This window comes from Chaetodon auriga, chromosome 7, assembly GCF_051107435.1.
Source record: "Chaetodon auriga isolate fChaAug3 chromosome 7, fChaAug3.hap1, whole genome shotgun sequence".
NCBI classification, from domain to species: Eukaryota; Metazoa; Chordata; class Actinopteri; order Chaetodontiformes; family Chaetodontidae; genus Chaetodon; species Chaetodon auriga.
This window is the reverse complement of record NC_135080.1, coordinates 7,921,975-7,938,568: the sequence shown is the minus strand read 5'-3', so window position 1 is coordinate 7,938,568 and position 16,594 is coordinate 7,921,975. Positions and strand designations below refer to the sequence as shown.

Genomic DNA, 16,594 nt, shown 5'->3' with positions numbered 1-16,594 from the left:
GTGCTTTTACTTTTACTCATGTAAAATATTAGAATACTTCTTCCCACACTGGACATTTCATTGTGAATATAAAGGACATTCATCACAAAGGCTAACTCACCTCAGCTCAGTTTAATAAGCAAAAAGTTGACCGACCTTTCTAAACTGATCGAAACATAAAGACCTAATCAATATGACTGACTCACACGTTACTCTGTGTTTTTCATATATTGCTCATAAATCAGAGGCCACTGCTTTTCTACCTTTTAATTCCCCCCCAACATCACCGCTCAGCATGTCCTCCCTGATTCAATCCAAAGGGACGCGGAGTGCGCCATTGGGTGTCGCTGTGCGCGTAAAGTCTCCGCCGGCAGGTTTGGTCCGAGCGGACCCCAACACAGTCTGAAGTGTCAGATAGTCTTGTTAACACGTGAGAAATTTCAGTGTATGGAAGAGGGTGAAAGAAGGGGAAAACCGACGCAGAGAGAGCTGCAAATATACGCGGAAGAGAGGTTTTGAGAGAGAGCCTGACTCGGGAGGAAACGGCGGAGGTCCTAATGAGGGAATGCCGAAAAGGAGAGCAGACATACGGCCAGAGCACCAGACATGAGTCCGAGGTAAGACTGTGGTTCGGCAGAGAGGCACAGATGGCATCCGTGCAGACCTGTGATCATACACTGTGTCATGATGAGCAGCTTGAAGTGGACCACAAAAATGAGTTTATCCAGTTTTTAATCCGTCTTTTTTTTCTGATGTAGCCTTCAGTATAGACAAAGCCTGAGCATCTGGATCGTACGGGCACGTCCGGCCTAAAGCTCATCTTACAAACAGTAACTGCGGCTACAATAGACATTTTTAATTTTTCCATTTTTAATCTTCACATACACATAATTAAATCAGCCAGGACGCTGGAGGTCTGGAGAGCAGGATTTTCAGAATAAAATGTTGGCGAAATAGACAGCAAGAAGAGTAAGGAAGAAAGTAAGAAATAGACATACAATTGATAAAAGCCACGTGAAAAAAAAAAAAAAGTTTTAATAATTTATTTTTACAGTGAAAAGGATGAGTGCACAGGTCTACGGCAGAAAAGGGGAAATATGTAAAAGAAATTTGGGAAACAAAAGTATGAAATGGAAACCATAGCGGGCTCTATACACACAGCCGCGTTTTTTAATTACCCATAATGAGAATATTGTGACATCAAAAACATGTTTATACATAGGTAGGTACATTATTTAAACACCCAAATAGGCCCTGGTGTCCCTGTGCTGCCAGTTTGCTTTAATTTTCATTACACACCCAGTAAAGCTGTCCTCTGCACTGTCCACGTCCAGGTGACGGGTGAAGGTGTTAAGTCACAGCAGGTGTTTTACCTGAGAGAGAGAGAGAGAGGGGTGTGTGTGTGTGTGTGTGTGTGTGTGTGTGTGTGTGTGTGTATTGTAAAAGCTCCTCTTACTTTCCACTTAGCTCAATGTGCTCTTTAAGTGAAGCCACGGGGGGCATTCAGGCTCCAGCTTTTCTCAGGGGGGGAGGTCTGCAGGGTGAGAGACACCTTCACTTAACTGTTTCATTGGCTCTTACTTAATTCAGAAAAGTGCACAATTACAGAATACCAACAGTTGTGGGAGTATTTCCCAAATTACACAAAAGAAAGAAAATGGATTTAATTTTCGCCTCAGGCTCAGGGACAAATTTCAATCAAAGATGGTGGCGTGTCTGTCGGGGGGATCACTCCATGAAGGAATGAAGAGCTCCAGCAACTCTTGCTGTAAGCGGTTATTTCCAACATTAGACTCCTCTCTAAGGTTTAAGTGGTCATAAATATGCACATATGCGTATGTATACAATAGCTGCCTGTCTCTTTAAGACGATGTGTTGAGAAGTTCAGGTCGGGGTCATTTGAAGTTCCTGCCCTCGATTTTACCTTTTAGTTTTATTATAGACTGACATCACACGGGGCGCTAAAACACTTAAGGCGCATAGAGGCTCCATTATCATCCCGGTGCGCGTTATTGCTCCGACTCAAAAATAGCTAAGGAAATTACTAGAAAAAAAATAGGAGGAAACTGATGCTGGTCTAAGCACGTATTTTTTATAGGAGGGGATGAGAAAGAGGGGAGAGGAGGGGCAGAGAGACACAGAGAAAGGAGGGAGAGGGAGGGAAGTAGGTGGGAGGACGGACCTAAGGAGCGACAAGAAATTCATATCAATTAATAATCATAAAAAAAAGAGCTGGCAGACGCGCTCGGAAAACTGGCATGGTTTTTTGGAGGCTGGCAGTTCAAAGCTGAAACGTCAGATATGACTCCTGGAGACTGCTGAGATGATCATTAAGGGAGACTTAGATCGGATGGCAGAAGACATCGGGCATGCAGGTAAGAGCTGATAATGCTCAGGCACCCAGACAAGAACAGGGGGGAAGGATGACATTTAGCTTTTATCCATTCAGCTGCACTGTGCATGCAGCCAGAGAGGAAATCTGGTTTTTATTCAATCGTTGAAATGTCAGTAAAATTAGTTTTTACCTCGTTTTTGTACCGGGATAATTTTGATATCGACAAGAAAGACTCCGCTCAGTCTTTTTTTTTTTTTTTGGTCTCCGTATTTAATTCGAGTCGGTTTAAAACGTTTATTTTATTTCGAAAAATTAATTATACGTAAAGCAGGTTTATTTCTAAAATCCGTCAGCAAAAGTCTGGTGTAACGGCGAATTTAGGTGGCATATCATGCTTCAGAAAATCTGCAAAATGGTCAAAAAAGTTTCGAGCAAAATGTGTCTGTTTCAATATTTAAAAACAGATTTTTGAACATTTTTTTTTTTTTAAGTGAAGTCTCTATTTCTTTGAGTTCCAAGTTTATTTTTTCAAAACTCATGTTTGATGTGAAAGTTCAGGGAGCATCGACCTCTTGTTAAAAGGGAACTTCAGCTTCCTCAGTAATCCTGTTAATAACGTCAATTATGCATCTGCTGGACATTTTAAAATAGGCCCATCACTGCGTAATAATGTCAGGACCGAGCTGAGGCGAACACACACGCTGAGGAATATTACAGGGATATTTGGAGGGATTTTTTAGCGCATGCATGCCTGCTCTCAGAGATTTTATATCCATGTTAGAAAGAGATGCTTCTCAGTACTGTTGACAGGTCGGAAGAAGAAACAGCTGTGTGATACACCTTAAAGTACGATGGGCTGAAAACGGCCCGTTTCTGGAGGTGATTTAGGGCTTTCTTTTGGCGATGATGAAGTGAAGGTTTCTAAGGATGAGGCGCTGCACGTCAGAGAAATGGATTCACTCGTGATTCGGTTTACTGAACCATAAGTGCAGAGTAAAACAGCTCAGAGACGCGGGGAGGACCGGAGCTCGCGGCGACACGCACTCAGCAGGCAGCTCCATGCTTGGCTTGCAGGACGCGACGTGAGGCGCTCAGATGGTAACATTAAAACGAGCCCTGAGCCTCAAACGAGGAACCGTGACGCCAAACTGGCACGTAGTAAAATTTGTTTAATTTGCAAATAAATGCATGCTCCATCGGCCAGAACTCTTGAGAGGAAATTAAACACAAGTGATGCAAATACAATTTCTATCAGCTGTAGAAAACGCACGATCTGAAATGATTGCACAGTAGAAATGAACCCTGTTATTAAGTATTGATCATTACAGACATGTCAATACGATTACGCGTGATCTCCTGTTTAAAAAACTCTGTTCACATCGAGATCCAGAGGCTGTGTTACTCATACCCGACGACAGCATTTATATAAGTGTATGCGCGATTACAGCAGTCACACAGGAAACTGACTCTTTACTCCCCGTGATGTTTGCTGACCTGACTAAAACTTCGACTTATCCCCTCAAGGGTGCTACGACTCGATGTGCGCTGCAGGATGCAGTGTTTCTAACTGAGACGTGTGACACAGTCTGTTATTTAATGCAGTAAAGCTTCTCCAGCCTGTATTTGGCTCTTGTGAGTCAAAAAAATGGCAAAAAAAAAAATTATATATATATATATTAGTTGGATTAAAGGAGTGTAAAACTACAGTAAAATATCTTGCGGATTTAAGATGACTGTGCTGCAGTGTTTCGTCATAAATTGAACATGGACTGTATGTGAACATGGTCAAATGGGTTCTGAAATAAACAAGGCGACATGAGCATGGGCAGCAAATTGAAATGAAAGAAAATAAAATGTCAACACAAGGTTTTAAGCAGATGTCTGGAGTGTTTATGTGACTGAGGCTGCATGTAGAGGTAGGAAGTTTAGTCTCCCGCTTCACCCCAAACCACAAAAGTGACATAACAGACAAAACACAGGGACAGCGAATATTAATCTAATGCAAATAACTCAGTGCCACTAACTGCATCACCATCATTAGCTCAGCGTGTTGACGGGTCATTAAAACGAAGCCTATCAGATGAAAACAGCCATGCATCCCAGAGGGACTCGAGTCACCGTCTCTCAGGCGGCTGTGCTGTGTGTACAAGCTGGAAAGGTGATTTAATTTCACCTGTTTAACACAACAAACCAACAAAACAAACTACAGTGCAGGCTTTGAACGTGTTTACAAGAGCATTACATGCAGCCGGCTTGCTTTAAGATGTGTTCTCTGGCTAAATATCTTTGCAATCATATGGCTTCCTACCAGGATGCAGTGAGCTTACACATGTCCTCCAGATCAAGAGTTTTATAAAACATGTTTTACTGTTCACTTTTTGTCAGTGGGCTACAGCAGAGAGCGAGCTCAGATAATTCAAAAGGCAAGTTGTAGCCTCTGAAAAGACTCACAGATTCAGATCACAGCAAAGGGAAAGAGATCATTTTTGTCTTCATGGGAAACCTTTTGACTGTTGTTACCGCAAGACAAAACAGCCAAAACAATGAGTCGTAAGCACAGCTTGTTGCAGGTGCATCGAACTGCTGCTTTGTGCAGGAGATTTTTTTTCTTGTACCACAGAATATTTTAGAAAATTAGCAAGCATATCTGAAAGTGAATGTATACGTCCTATATGCTCTAATTAAAAAAAAAATCTGTCTCCATAAATCAGTATATATAGAAGGCTTAATTTTCTGTGTTGCATATACACCGCTGTAGGTCACATACAGACGACAATGCTCACTGATTATGTGTGTGTGAATACACAGCGTGTCCCCATGCTCTACACAGTAACCAGTAACAGTAAGCTTAACACCCCTTAATGTAATGGAGACTCTGCAAAGGCTCAGCAAGTTGTGGAAAGTACTTGGCCTATTCCTCATATCACCCTCATTTCTAAACACGTTTGATGTGGCCGACGTTGAAATTTATAGTAAAATATGACCGTTGAGTAATCAAAGCCAGACAGAAACCAGAAGTGGAAACACTTTAGGTGACAACTGGAGACATGATGGAGCGTAAACCCACCTAAACCTGCCATAGCTGCTTGTTTATTCATTGTTTTTTCTTAGATATTTATGACCGGGCAATAAGCAAGAAATAGAATAGAAGTCATACGTGTAGATACGAGGGCAGCGCCTTTTAAAATAGAAATCAAAAATGAAAACTTTTTATTTTATTTCTTTCATATTGATGACTGTTCTCCGCGTGATCACGAGCTGGACGTCATACTTCCTCTGACTTTTCATTTTCCATTTAATCACTGATGACATTCCCTTCTGATGCTAATAGGCCTGATACTGAACACGCATTCACAGAAGCACATCGCTAAAAATCTATGAAGGAGCAACCTTGAGTTTTTACAGTTTTAGCAGCAGTGTGTTGTACGAGGAGAAGATCGACACATTATTGTTCTGGATCCCCCAGAATTCCTCAGGAACTCATTCGTCAAGGTGTTTTTTTAATTTAGATTCATACTTCCCCATTCTCGTGTTGAGCGTGCACACTGAATGAAATAAACAAGAAGTGAATGAGCTGGTGTCAGGAAGAGCATGATCAGACGGATGACATGATATTTATTTAGTTGCTTGTTTCCCATCAGTGAGACTAAGCCCTTAGGGACAGTTTGAGACGTTTAATCTCGTAAGTAAACTATCCTCAGATGCCACTGGTTGAACAATACATGGTGCTTCATGCATGCAGCCGATGTAGTTTATTTTAGGCTTAATGGAACAATTAGTGTTGATATTTGAGTGTGTATGAATGCGTGCGTGTGTGCGTACGTGTGTGTGTGTGTGTGTGTGTGTGTGCATTAGATCCCTGGAGCTCATCTCAACCCAAAGTATTGAACCATGTTATGCTGATTTACATCCCATGAGCGCAGTGTTCCTTATATGACTGGGCAGAAAGGGGAGCCGAAAGATCTTTTTTTGGATGTGTCTTTCCACCTCAGTTTTATACCTGCTGTTCATCATACTTGTGAAGTATTCATCCCTTGCTTTGTTTAAAACTCTGCACACCACTTGTGGAATACTTTATCAGCAAGCCAGCAGTTACAAAATATATATCTGCGGTTCTCTGAATTTTCTTTCGGTCTTTATGCTCGCTGCAGAGGAAGTGAGTGCGTATACTTGAATTTCTGATAATGAGAAAACCACTGCAACCGTTCACCTTTCGCACAAGTTCACCATTACTGAGTGGCCTTCATGTGCACTTCCCACGCAAAAGCTCTGTACATGTTCTATCAAGTGGAATCTATGAATTAAACACGTTTATGTAAATGTTTACGGCATGAATTACAAATTAATTACTAAACAAGGCTATGACATTAAATAATAAAAGTGTAATTACATAATTACGAGTTTGCATCAGAATGCATTTAAATTAAGTTGTGCTGTGTTTCAAAAGAAAATCTGTTATTAATGAATCTATATTAATCCTCAGTGTATCTGTAAGCAAAGTCACTTTTGTTTCCATATTACTCCTACAATTTTCTTTAAAGACGTTTAACTTTTGGCAATCAAACCTTTTGGTGCTCAAACCTCTGAAATATATTTTAATGTGTTATTCTCGTCTGTAAATCCAAACTTTTCTTATATTACTTTTATAAAATGCATCTATAATCATTCTTGTGCAGAAAATTGCAGATTCATTTTGCTTTTGTGTATCAAAATGCTGACTGCCGCATGACATTTTACAGATATCTGTTGTTTCAGGTGGCGGACTGAAGACGATGCTGGGTGCCATGGAAGTTCCAAGTCATGCTAGGGATCTCCTCCTGCAGCTCAACAGCCAGCGAACCAAGGGCTTCCTGTGTGATGTTATCATTGTGGTGCAGAACGCCCTCTTCAGAGCTCACAAGAACATTCTGGCTGCCAGCAGCCTCTACTTGAAATCTTTGGTGGTCCATGACAATCTCATCAACCTCGACCACGAGATGGTGAGTCCAGGGGTCTTCAGGGTCATTCTGGACTACATCTACACAGGCCGCCTTAGTGACGGGGACCCCACTTCTCCCACTGAACCCAATCTAGGGGCTGTCTTGGCAGCAGCCAGCTACCTTCAGTTGCTCGACTTAGTGGCTTTGTGCAAAAAGAAGCTGAAAAGAAATGGCAAATACCCTCCCCGTCCAGGTCCTGCCTTTCTGCCCTACCCAAAGATGGGGCCCAATAGTATGGGTTTAGGGAGTGGTGGCAGGTACAGGGTTTCTACTCCAGTCATTCAGTCCTGCCCTCTTGGGGGACTTTTGAATAGCCACGCAACCCAGGCTTCACCACGAGATGAGCTACTTCCCCATCGACTCGCCCTTCATCCCGGGGAGCTGTATGCCCCCACCTCCACCCAGGGCTCTCAGGTGTTCCCACCTCTGCAGCCAGCCCTGCCTGCCCAGCTTGGGCGCTCAGCCCACCCTGAGAGGAACTGCTCCCCCAACTATGGCCTTGATCTCTCCAAGAAAAGCCCAAACTCCCAGTCCCAGCACACACCCTCTCACTCCCATCTGGCAAACACTCACAATGACGAGGAGCGAGACGGGACTCTGAGCGGTCGCACCAGTCCCATGCAGGGGACGAATGGAAGGGCCTTCCCCTCAGAAAAAATGGAGTCAACCGACCAGACAAGCTCCCTCACTCCTCCTCCTTTCCCCCATCTCAACCAGCCTCTGGGCCCGCACTTGCCCCACCTGCATCGCTCGGGCTCCCAGGGCACAGATCGCTACCCGTGCCCCCCGAGCCCTGACACCCCCACAGAAGGTGGAGAGGCTGGCAGAGAAATGGGCAACATCTACCGCTGGGTGAAACATGAGCCACTGTCCTACACAGCTGAAGATGAAGATGAAGATGAGGACGAGGAGGAAGGGGGTGAAAATGGCAACCAGCATCATAACCACCACAAGGCCGGGGAGGAGAGCGAAGGAGCGGATGACAAGAGTGGGTCAGGCACAGAGGAGACAGGCAGCAGCGAAGGCCGCCCGTCCCCTCCTGGATCGATGGGGAGGTTCCACATGCCGTACGAGCCAGAGAGCTTCGGGGACAATCTGTATGTCTGCATTCCCTGTGACAAAGGTTTCCCGAGCTCAGAGCAGCTCAACGCACACGTGGAGACACACACGGAAGAGGAGCTGTATGGAAACTCCGGTGGGGAGATGGGAAACAGCAATAACAGCAGCACCAAAAACATGAACAGTAATACTAACGGTTATGGGAGCCTGAACAGCAGCAACAGTTTGAACAGTCTGTCGCACCTGGAGACCAAGTCCAGCCAGGGGCTGAGTTCAGGGGGCATCGGGGAGATGATCCGACCCTACCGCTGTTCCAGCTGTGAGAAGTCCTACAAGGATCCAGCCACTTTGCGCCAGCATGAGAAGACCCACTGGCTGACCCGGCCTTACCCCTGCAGCATCTGTGGCAAGAAGTTCACGCAGCGTGGCACCATGACGCGCCACATGCGTAGCCACCTGGGCCTTAAACCTTTTGCCTGTGATTCCTGTGGCATGCGCTTCACCCGGCAGTACCGCCTCACCGAGCACATGCGCATCCACTCGGGGGAGAAGCCCTATGAATGTCAGGTGTGCGGAGGAAAGTTTGCTCAGCAGCGCAACCTCATCAGCCACATGAAGATGCACAGCAGTGGAGGGACTACAGGGGGCCTGACCACAGATGGGAAACTGAAGCTGGACTTTGCTGAGGGCATCTATCCTCTGAGTAAATACGCAGCAGAGCATCTGGGGCTGAAGCCGGAGAAGACCAACGAGCTTCTCATCCAAGCCCAGCAGCAAATGGTAGCTGATGCAAAGGCGATGGAAAGCCTCTACCCGCTGTCCAAACTGGCGTCTGAGCACCTGGGCCTGTCCCACGACAAGATGGATGTCCTGGGCCAAACTCTCCCCCCTCCCCCACAGGTCCTCTCTGAAGCCCGCACCATTGACCGCTACTCACCCAGCTAAGACCACATGACCTGTACAAATGGCAATCACCAAAAGGTCTGTGTGCACACAACTTGCAGTATTCAAAAGCCATTCACCTCAACTCAGTATCTCCTCTGCACCTCAGACTCAGGCCAAAAGGAATTGGTCTGTTGATGCACACCAAAATGTGTAAACTGTAAGTGCCTTTCTATGCATCTAATGTATCTTAAAAGTCCTCCTTCATAAAGGAGCTCTGTGCTATTCCGTGACCAAGGGACGCTCACTCAAAGAAGTACAGTATTTATGTAGAGTGTATGCAAACAAACATTGAAAAATTACAGCCATTGAGCCAAAGTGACAAATTGAAAACCAAAATGAAATTGTTTTATTTATTTTTGTATTATGGTGAAATCCAAAGAGAAACTGTTGCAAGGAAATGTTGCAATCTGACCCTAAACCTGTGTACAAAAGGTTGTGTACAAAAAATGAAAAAGCACATAAGGACAAGTTTCAGGGTTTCGGTCCAGACCTGAGCGGAACTTTTACCACATGAATAAGCCAACTCTTCTGGACTTTAAAGTAATGGGAGGATATTTTTTTTCTCTTTTTTTTTGTTTTTCCTGTTTTTGGGGTACTGGACAATTTATGTATCTCACTCTCCATCATCTTCGTGCTTCTCAAGTCGCAAGGAACTGAACGATAAGCAAGCGGCGTTTTGGTAAAGTCTCCTCTGCTTTATTTTCTCCACATTTTTTTTTTAAAAGTACTCCACTCCCTCGCATATTTGTGCGGATAAAGGCTCATACTATGTGACAGTAATGGTAGCTTAATCAGCCGTACACTCAGTGTGTAACCCTTCTTGAGCTAAGACTTCCTTTGCATTTTGACTAACATCCCTTAGCTTTCAGTTGTTATTGAGATGCAGCGAGCACAGCCCTGTGATCTCATAACTGGGACATGATTGCACATACCCAACTGATGACACACTAATCCCTGTTCATGGTGAGTGTAGCTTCATCTTACGGTGTAGACGAAGCATGGGTGTTGCCTCTGACATTGTGTAATATTTACAATTGTGGATGCGGCCGAGCAGAGAGGCACGGACCAGGTCAGACACAGAAATCTGTCATTTACTGTCAGGAGCGATTACTCCATTCGCAGCAGCCTGATGATTAATTTTCTTGCGGCAGCAGTCAGATGCAGAGTTGCCGCTCCACTGTCCGACCTCTCATTTGACCCCCCTCCCCTGTAGTCAGTTGTCTGGGAGCCCTGCTACTGTTGACAGGCCAAAGTGAGCGCTGCACTCAGCTATTTGCCTTAAACACACACCACATACATATACATCCCCTCTCTCCACACACACACACACACACACACACACAGAGCAAGCTGTTAATCTGTCCGCAATATGAACATAAGAAGGGGTTTGTGGGTCTTCCCTGGAAGCCAGCGGGTGAACAGCACACCCCAGCTGCTGTGCCTCAGTAATCCCTGTGAAATCTCACTTTCTCCTGGACAATTCGCACAGCTCGCCGGCATGATGTCCCATTTCATGCCTGCCATCTTAACCCTGTGATCCACTTATTAACATCATATCCGAGCCCAGCAAATGTCTCTCGGGCCTCGCCTCCCTTCCCCGCTGGTATCAAATGCGGAAACAAAGAATGACATATTTCTGTGTTGGCTGACCAGCAGTTCCTCCAGCTTGAAAACAAAAGAGCACTTAAAGGTTGCGGGTAGACGGCACATTTTTGTCTTTCAGTGTTTATTCCAAAAAACATGCTGGCCTTTTCTTTTTTTTTCTTTTTCCACTTTTACTGGTCCTTGATTCAGATTAGAAATGTCTGACCACTATAGTGCCAATGCCAACCTCAGTGGGTGAATGTGAAGACTAAAGCCATAAATACACTGTGATAGACGTAGTGAATCTTAAAGGCTTAAAAAAAAGAACAAAAAAAAAACAAAAAAAAAAACAGAGACAATGTGCCTGACTTTTGGGATTGTTTTCTTTTCTTTTCTTTTTTTTTTTTTTAATGTAACAGTAATTTAAGGGCTTCTTCTCTGTAGCATATGATCATATCAAACATGTTGTTTTCTGTCACTTACTTTTCTTTATTTTGATTTTAACTGAAAGCAGCGCACGTGAAACTGGTGCTTACCTCAGGACTGAACCCAGCATGGGGACGCTAAGCTTTACTAAACCTTCGAATAACAATGTCAACACACACACACACACACACACACACACACACACACACACACACTTACTTTTTCTATTTTCTTATTGACAGGGCAGCGGCCCTGTGTTAAACCTGTGGTTATTTCTGTGTTTATACATTTCTTGTTACAGTCTTACGGTGGAGAGATAACATGTGATATTAACTTTTTTTTTTGTTTTTATTGTTACTAGGCGGTATACATTTTTTATTGTGTTGTCCTCAAAGAGGCTTGTGTCAGTCTGATCAATTCCATTGCTTTAACATAAGGCGAAGTCATTTTGGTAGTATCTTAACTGGCTGTTTGTGAATTTCTGAACCACACTTTAGCGAGCACGGTGGCATTGATCTATGGTTTCAACCACACGTACAGTAAAGTCAAGGTGACAAGTGTAGTGTTTTGAAATGTCTCCACAAGACGTGATGTATTATCAGTACTTCCCTAAACAGAGGAGCAGTGGCTTTTTTTGAAAAGCAGCCTCATATTGTTTGACCCCTTTACTCCAGAGGTTAGTGAACTTTACATGAGTCACACTGAGGCCATACATGCACACGAACACACAGGAAGCCAGCTTGTTTTGGATGATGTTTCAAGTTTTGGGACTCTTTTGTTTTAGCTCACTACAAATGGCTGAAACGAAACATTATTAACAGCAAGAGCTTGGTCCACACACATGTGCATAGGTGTAAAAATGTAGGAACAGACGGATGTCAGTCGTGGGAATTTCAGTGCCCTCACTCCCTCTCATTCGCTGGCTTAAATGAAAATCTGTCTCCTCCTTTTCCCTGCCTTACAACATTGAAATAACACAAAATGTTTCCCACTGTCACTCCAAATCTGTGCAGGAGGGAAGAGCAGAGATAATGCCTGAACATTTCTGTCGGATGTGCACCGTTTGAAATTGCCTTAACGCGTGAGTGTGGATGGCAAACAGGGGGAGGACTGTGCATCTATAGACAGGGGAAGCGTTTGCTTGTCTGTTTGTATGTCCCTATGCTATTTGAGCGCATGAAGGGCTGTTAATGCATGTCCTGGGAATAGGGCTGGTGTGAAGGAGAAGAGCTGAGGAGCAGGAAGTGAACTTTTGGCTTGTGTGTTGTGTTGAGCAGGATGTGCCGTGTGTTTCTGCTCAGAGGCAGATAGAGAGACGGAGAATGGGGAGGGAGAGGAGCAGGGAGAACGCAGCAGGGTGGACGCGAACCATTGTCTCAGTATGAAAGCCTGTTCGTACATCTAAAACTCTCCATTCAGAAAACAAGTAGACTGTATCTTCTCTTTTCCTTCCCCTCTCTGCTCTTTGGGAATAAACCTCTGCTCAGTATCACGGTGATATGGCTTTCAAGGGCTGCGCCGCGAGGAAGCCATTCAGACATTTTTGTTTCAATTTGAGGATGTTGTGGATTAAATTTTTTTGGCATCTCTTTGGTTAGAGGAATTCATTCAGATATTCTCTTCGTATGCCCATATTTTGAACATTTTTGAAAATTGGGACAGGGCTGATCAGTGTGAGGGGCCTGGAAACTGTTATATAAATCATAATTAAAAAAAACTGGCAGTATTTCTTTTTGCCTGTGGTTGATTCAATTAGTAAAATTACAAGAGTCTTGTTTCAATTAGCTGGTGTAGCCACTCACCCCATGGGGTTTTATGCCATATGCCTTTGTTAATGTTATTTATATGACACACCAACCCAGAAAAACCTCTCACTGCCACCAAAGTGGTCTGGATGAAGATGTTTTGAAAGTAATAAAATTAGGCATTGAAACCAATTTATTAGTTACATTAATTGATGTAATGAAAATGAATAAATGCAAATATAAGTGAGTACAGCAAGACAAACCGCCAGCTATGACACGTGTGTTGATCTTTTAATTTAATTTAATTTTTTTTTGGCCATTTCATTCCAATCTAATGTTGTTATGGCAAGCATCCCAGGCCCGTAACTTTTATAACACTAACAATATAGAAGTAAAAAACGATCTGGATGACTTCCAGTGGCCCTGTGTAGACCAAAAAGGGATTTAGGGTTTTATGTAAAAAAATGCAAAGTATGCCTTTAAGCTTTCTACCAGCGACAGCAGGCCGGGGTAACCTATGTGACAGGCTGAATAGTCCTGATCTGCAATCATACCGCTGTTTGACATTTATTGTATTTCACAGTGTGAGCCAAGAGGACTGAAGCACTTAGCAGACGTCGCAGATGCTCAAAACAAAACTCAGCGACAATCTTTGTAGTTTCCACGGGTTGCTTCGTCGAGCTAAGCTTCTGACCAACTTCGACTTTGCCTTGTTATGAAAGCCATTATCTGTGTGGTTAATCACGAAAGCACAGTGCAGACATGCCACTATTGTCCTGTGTACATATTTCTTTATATGAGGACTCATTTAAATGTAAGCTAGAGCCAAATAATATCAATAATCAAGCCTTATTTTGGTGTTGAAACCAAAAACTGACTCTTAAGTCAGCCGATACAAATGTGCCTTCAGTGAAACAAGTGTCAATGATTCTGCAATAGCTTGTATGCATGTGTGCGTGAGTGTGTAGGTGCCCTGATGTGTCCACGTAGTGCACCTGTCCATCTACATGTCTGAGCGCCTTTCCCACAGTGTAGCAGAGTGAAGTACAAGGGAGAGATTTGACACTTTCAAGAGTCTTTATTACAAGCAGCTGCTTTAGATTTATTTCCCCGGACTGCACTTTTCTGGAAAAATCATTGTATTGTGATTTTTTATTACTCATACGATCCCCTAGAAGTCCCACAATTGCCTTTCCTCTGGCACTTTGCTTCCTTCGCTTTCCTCCTCTTCCTCCCTCCAGTGCAGAGCTTGGCCACACTTGTTCACCGCCCTTGTTACCTCAAAGCACAGCTTCCCTCCTCACCTCTCTCTGTCCCTTCTCTCCTCTTACACTCAACACAAACCGCTGACCCACAGCGCCCGCTGCCTCCCTCCCTCCTCCTCCTCCTCCTCCTCCTCCTCCTCCTCCCATGATCCACTTACTTCCAGCTGTTTTTCATGCTGAAGAAGACAGTTGTCTAAATGTTTATGTGAAGAGCTACTTTCTTTTTCTTTAAGCCCTGATCAATTTCCAAAATGAACTTTGTGGCATGTGTTAAAATACAGCAGATGACGGGCCAAATAAAAAGTCTGACATCGTTATTGTATTCTGATCCTCGGGCCAAGAAACGGCTTACAAAGGGAGATTAAAGACAGCATATCGTTGTAGAGGAAATGCAGAATAATGTGAGGGGAAATGTTCGGGGGAAAATATGCTCAGAAAGATGCCAGTAAAGTAAACATGTATGAAATTGCACAATTGAGCCGGACCTCGGCTGCACCAGCCAAGTCATGCACTGAGATGGAGAGAACAAGTAAGAGGGAAGAGCTGAGAGGAGAAGAAGCAGAAACAGAGAGAAAAATGGCTTGTGCTTGATAGTCATAACTTTGAGTAAATAACAAAGAAAAGATGGTTGCTTTGCGCGTCTGTTCACCTCTTTTTCCCCCCACCTCGCTCTGTTTCATTTCCCTCGTGTAGGAAAATTTCTTGTGAGGAAATGAAGTTTTTTTGCCTTTTCGTTGTTGATTGCTGCGGGTCATTGTCAAGGATTTTCTAATGTTAACATTCATGTCAGCGTGCCCTCCGACATGTCATCCTTTTTCCAGACCTAACAATTATCACCCAATCAGCAGACGACCCACAGTAGGCTCTTTGTAGTTGAATGGCGAAGGGGGTTCTGGCTGCTCATGTCGTCCTCCATCTGTTTGGCTTGGATCTCTGTTTCTGTCTCTACCTTGAACACACACAGGACAGACTGAGAGGCTTGAATCATTTCGTTTACAGTGTACAACTTCTGCTCCAGAGATTTAAATTCAAAGGCAAACAAAGAGCAAGGACAAAACAAGCAGGAATTTGGAAGAGTGAAAGTCGCTTGGGGAGAAGATTTGATTGTATATATCTCTGTCTCCCTCCCACACACACCTACACACACACACACAGCTGGATGGCAGACTGCTGCTCCAGATTAGGTCAGATTTAATTAGGCTGCCCTGCTCTGTTTGGAGTGTCGCTTCTTGTAGAAAAAGCCATTATTAAAGAAAAGGTGATTTCACTGACGGCTTCCACCCAACACACACTAAAACCTGTGCCAAAATGTTACAGAGCCTCAGGGTCCACACACACACACACACACACACACACACACACACACACACACACACACACGTACACAAAGACACACACGCACAAAACATCTATTCTGGTTTTGGATTAAGGTTATGTGTAGAAATGATGGATTACGATGTAATTAAGACCACTGTGACGGTTGGAGGTGGTTGTACCGGGCTGGTTGTGGTTCATGGATAAGAAGGTTCAGCGGTAACACAGACTGCCACGCAGACGAGTCGCAGCGGATAGATGGAAAAAAAAAAACATGACAGAATACATACATCACAAATTTACAATGGAAATGAGAGTTTTTCAGTGGAAGACAGGATCTTATTTCAGCAGGCATGAAGCAGACGTCCACTAAACGTCAATAATGTCCAGTGTTTCGTTTTGTGGTTCACACCATGAAAACAATAAAAAGCAATACATTAAACCAAACAGTATTTTTGCATTTCATTGTCAATATTGATCTTACTTTGCTTTAGTGAAATGAATGTATTTATTGCATGTCAAAATGTTTTATAGTTAATTTTTGTGTAAATTTCAATTGTGGGTTTTTATAATAATTTCATTTAATTATGGTGTCTTGATAAAATCATGTTGATAAGGCTTTTATTTTTTTAAAAGCCAATGTGAATTGTGTCATGTTTTTTTTGTTTGTTACTATACTCAAAATCAACTTGGCAATAAAGTGAATTGCATAATGGATTTACACGGAAATGTGTCTGATTATTTCATTTATTCAGTGCTCTTTGCACATGTAATTCAAATACAAATAATTACACATAATAATACAAAAAAAAAAAAAAAAATCTAGCATACAAATATTCCATTAAACTGCTTTTTGGATGTGATTTTGATTTAATTTAATCTTTTCTTTTTTACACTAGATTTACTCCCTTTCAAGATCTTCCATATACAACCAGGACAGGAACCATTTATGTTTTTGACACA

The 16,594-nt window shown here is 43.2% G+C and overlaps 1 protein-coding gene across 2 annotated transcripts; it reads left to right on the top strand.

The window, feature by feature from the left end:
• The first annotated feature begins 536 nt into the window (after window positions 1-536).
• Window positions 537-16,328, top strand: hic1 (hypermethylated in cancer 1). Of its 2 annotated transcripts, none has more exons than XM_076735359.1 (2): window positions 537-596; window positions 7,070-16,328. In XM_076735359.1, the coding sequence occupies exon 2, from the start codon at window positions 7,087-7,089 to the stop codon at window positions 9,295-9,297; it is 2,211 nt and encodes a 736-aa protein (XP_076591474.1). In that variant the 5' UTR covers window positions 537-596; window positions 7,070-7,086; the 3' UTR covers window positions 9,298-16,328. The 2 variants fall into 2 exon arrangements, with proteins under 2 accessions (XP_076591474.1, XP_076591473.1); XM_076735358.1 differs by lacking the exon at window positions 537-596 and adding an exon at window positions 2,139-2,354.
• The last annotated feature ends 266 nt before the right edge of the window (window positions 16,329-16,594 follow it).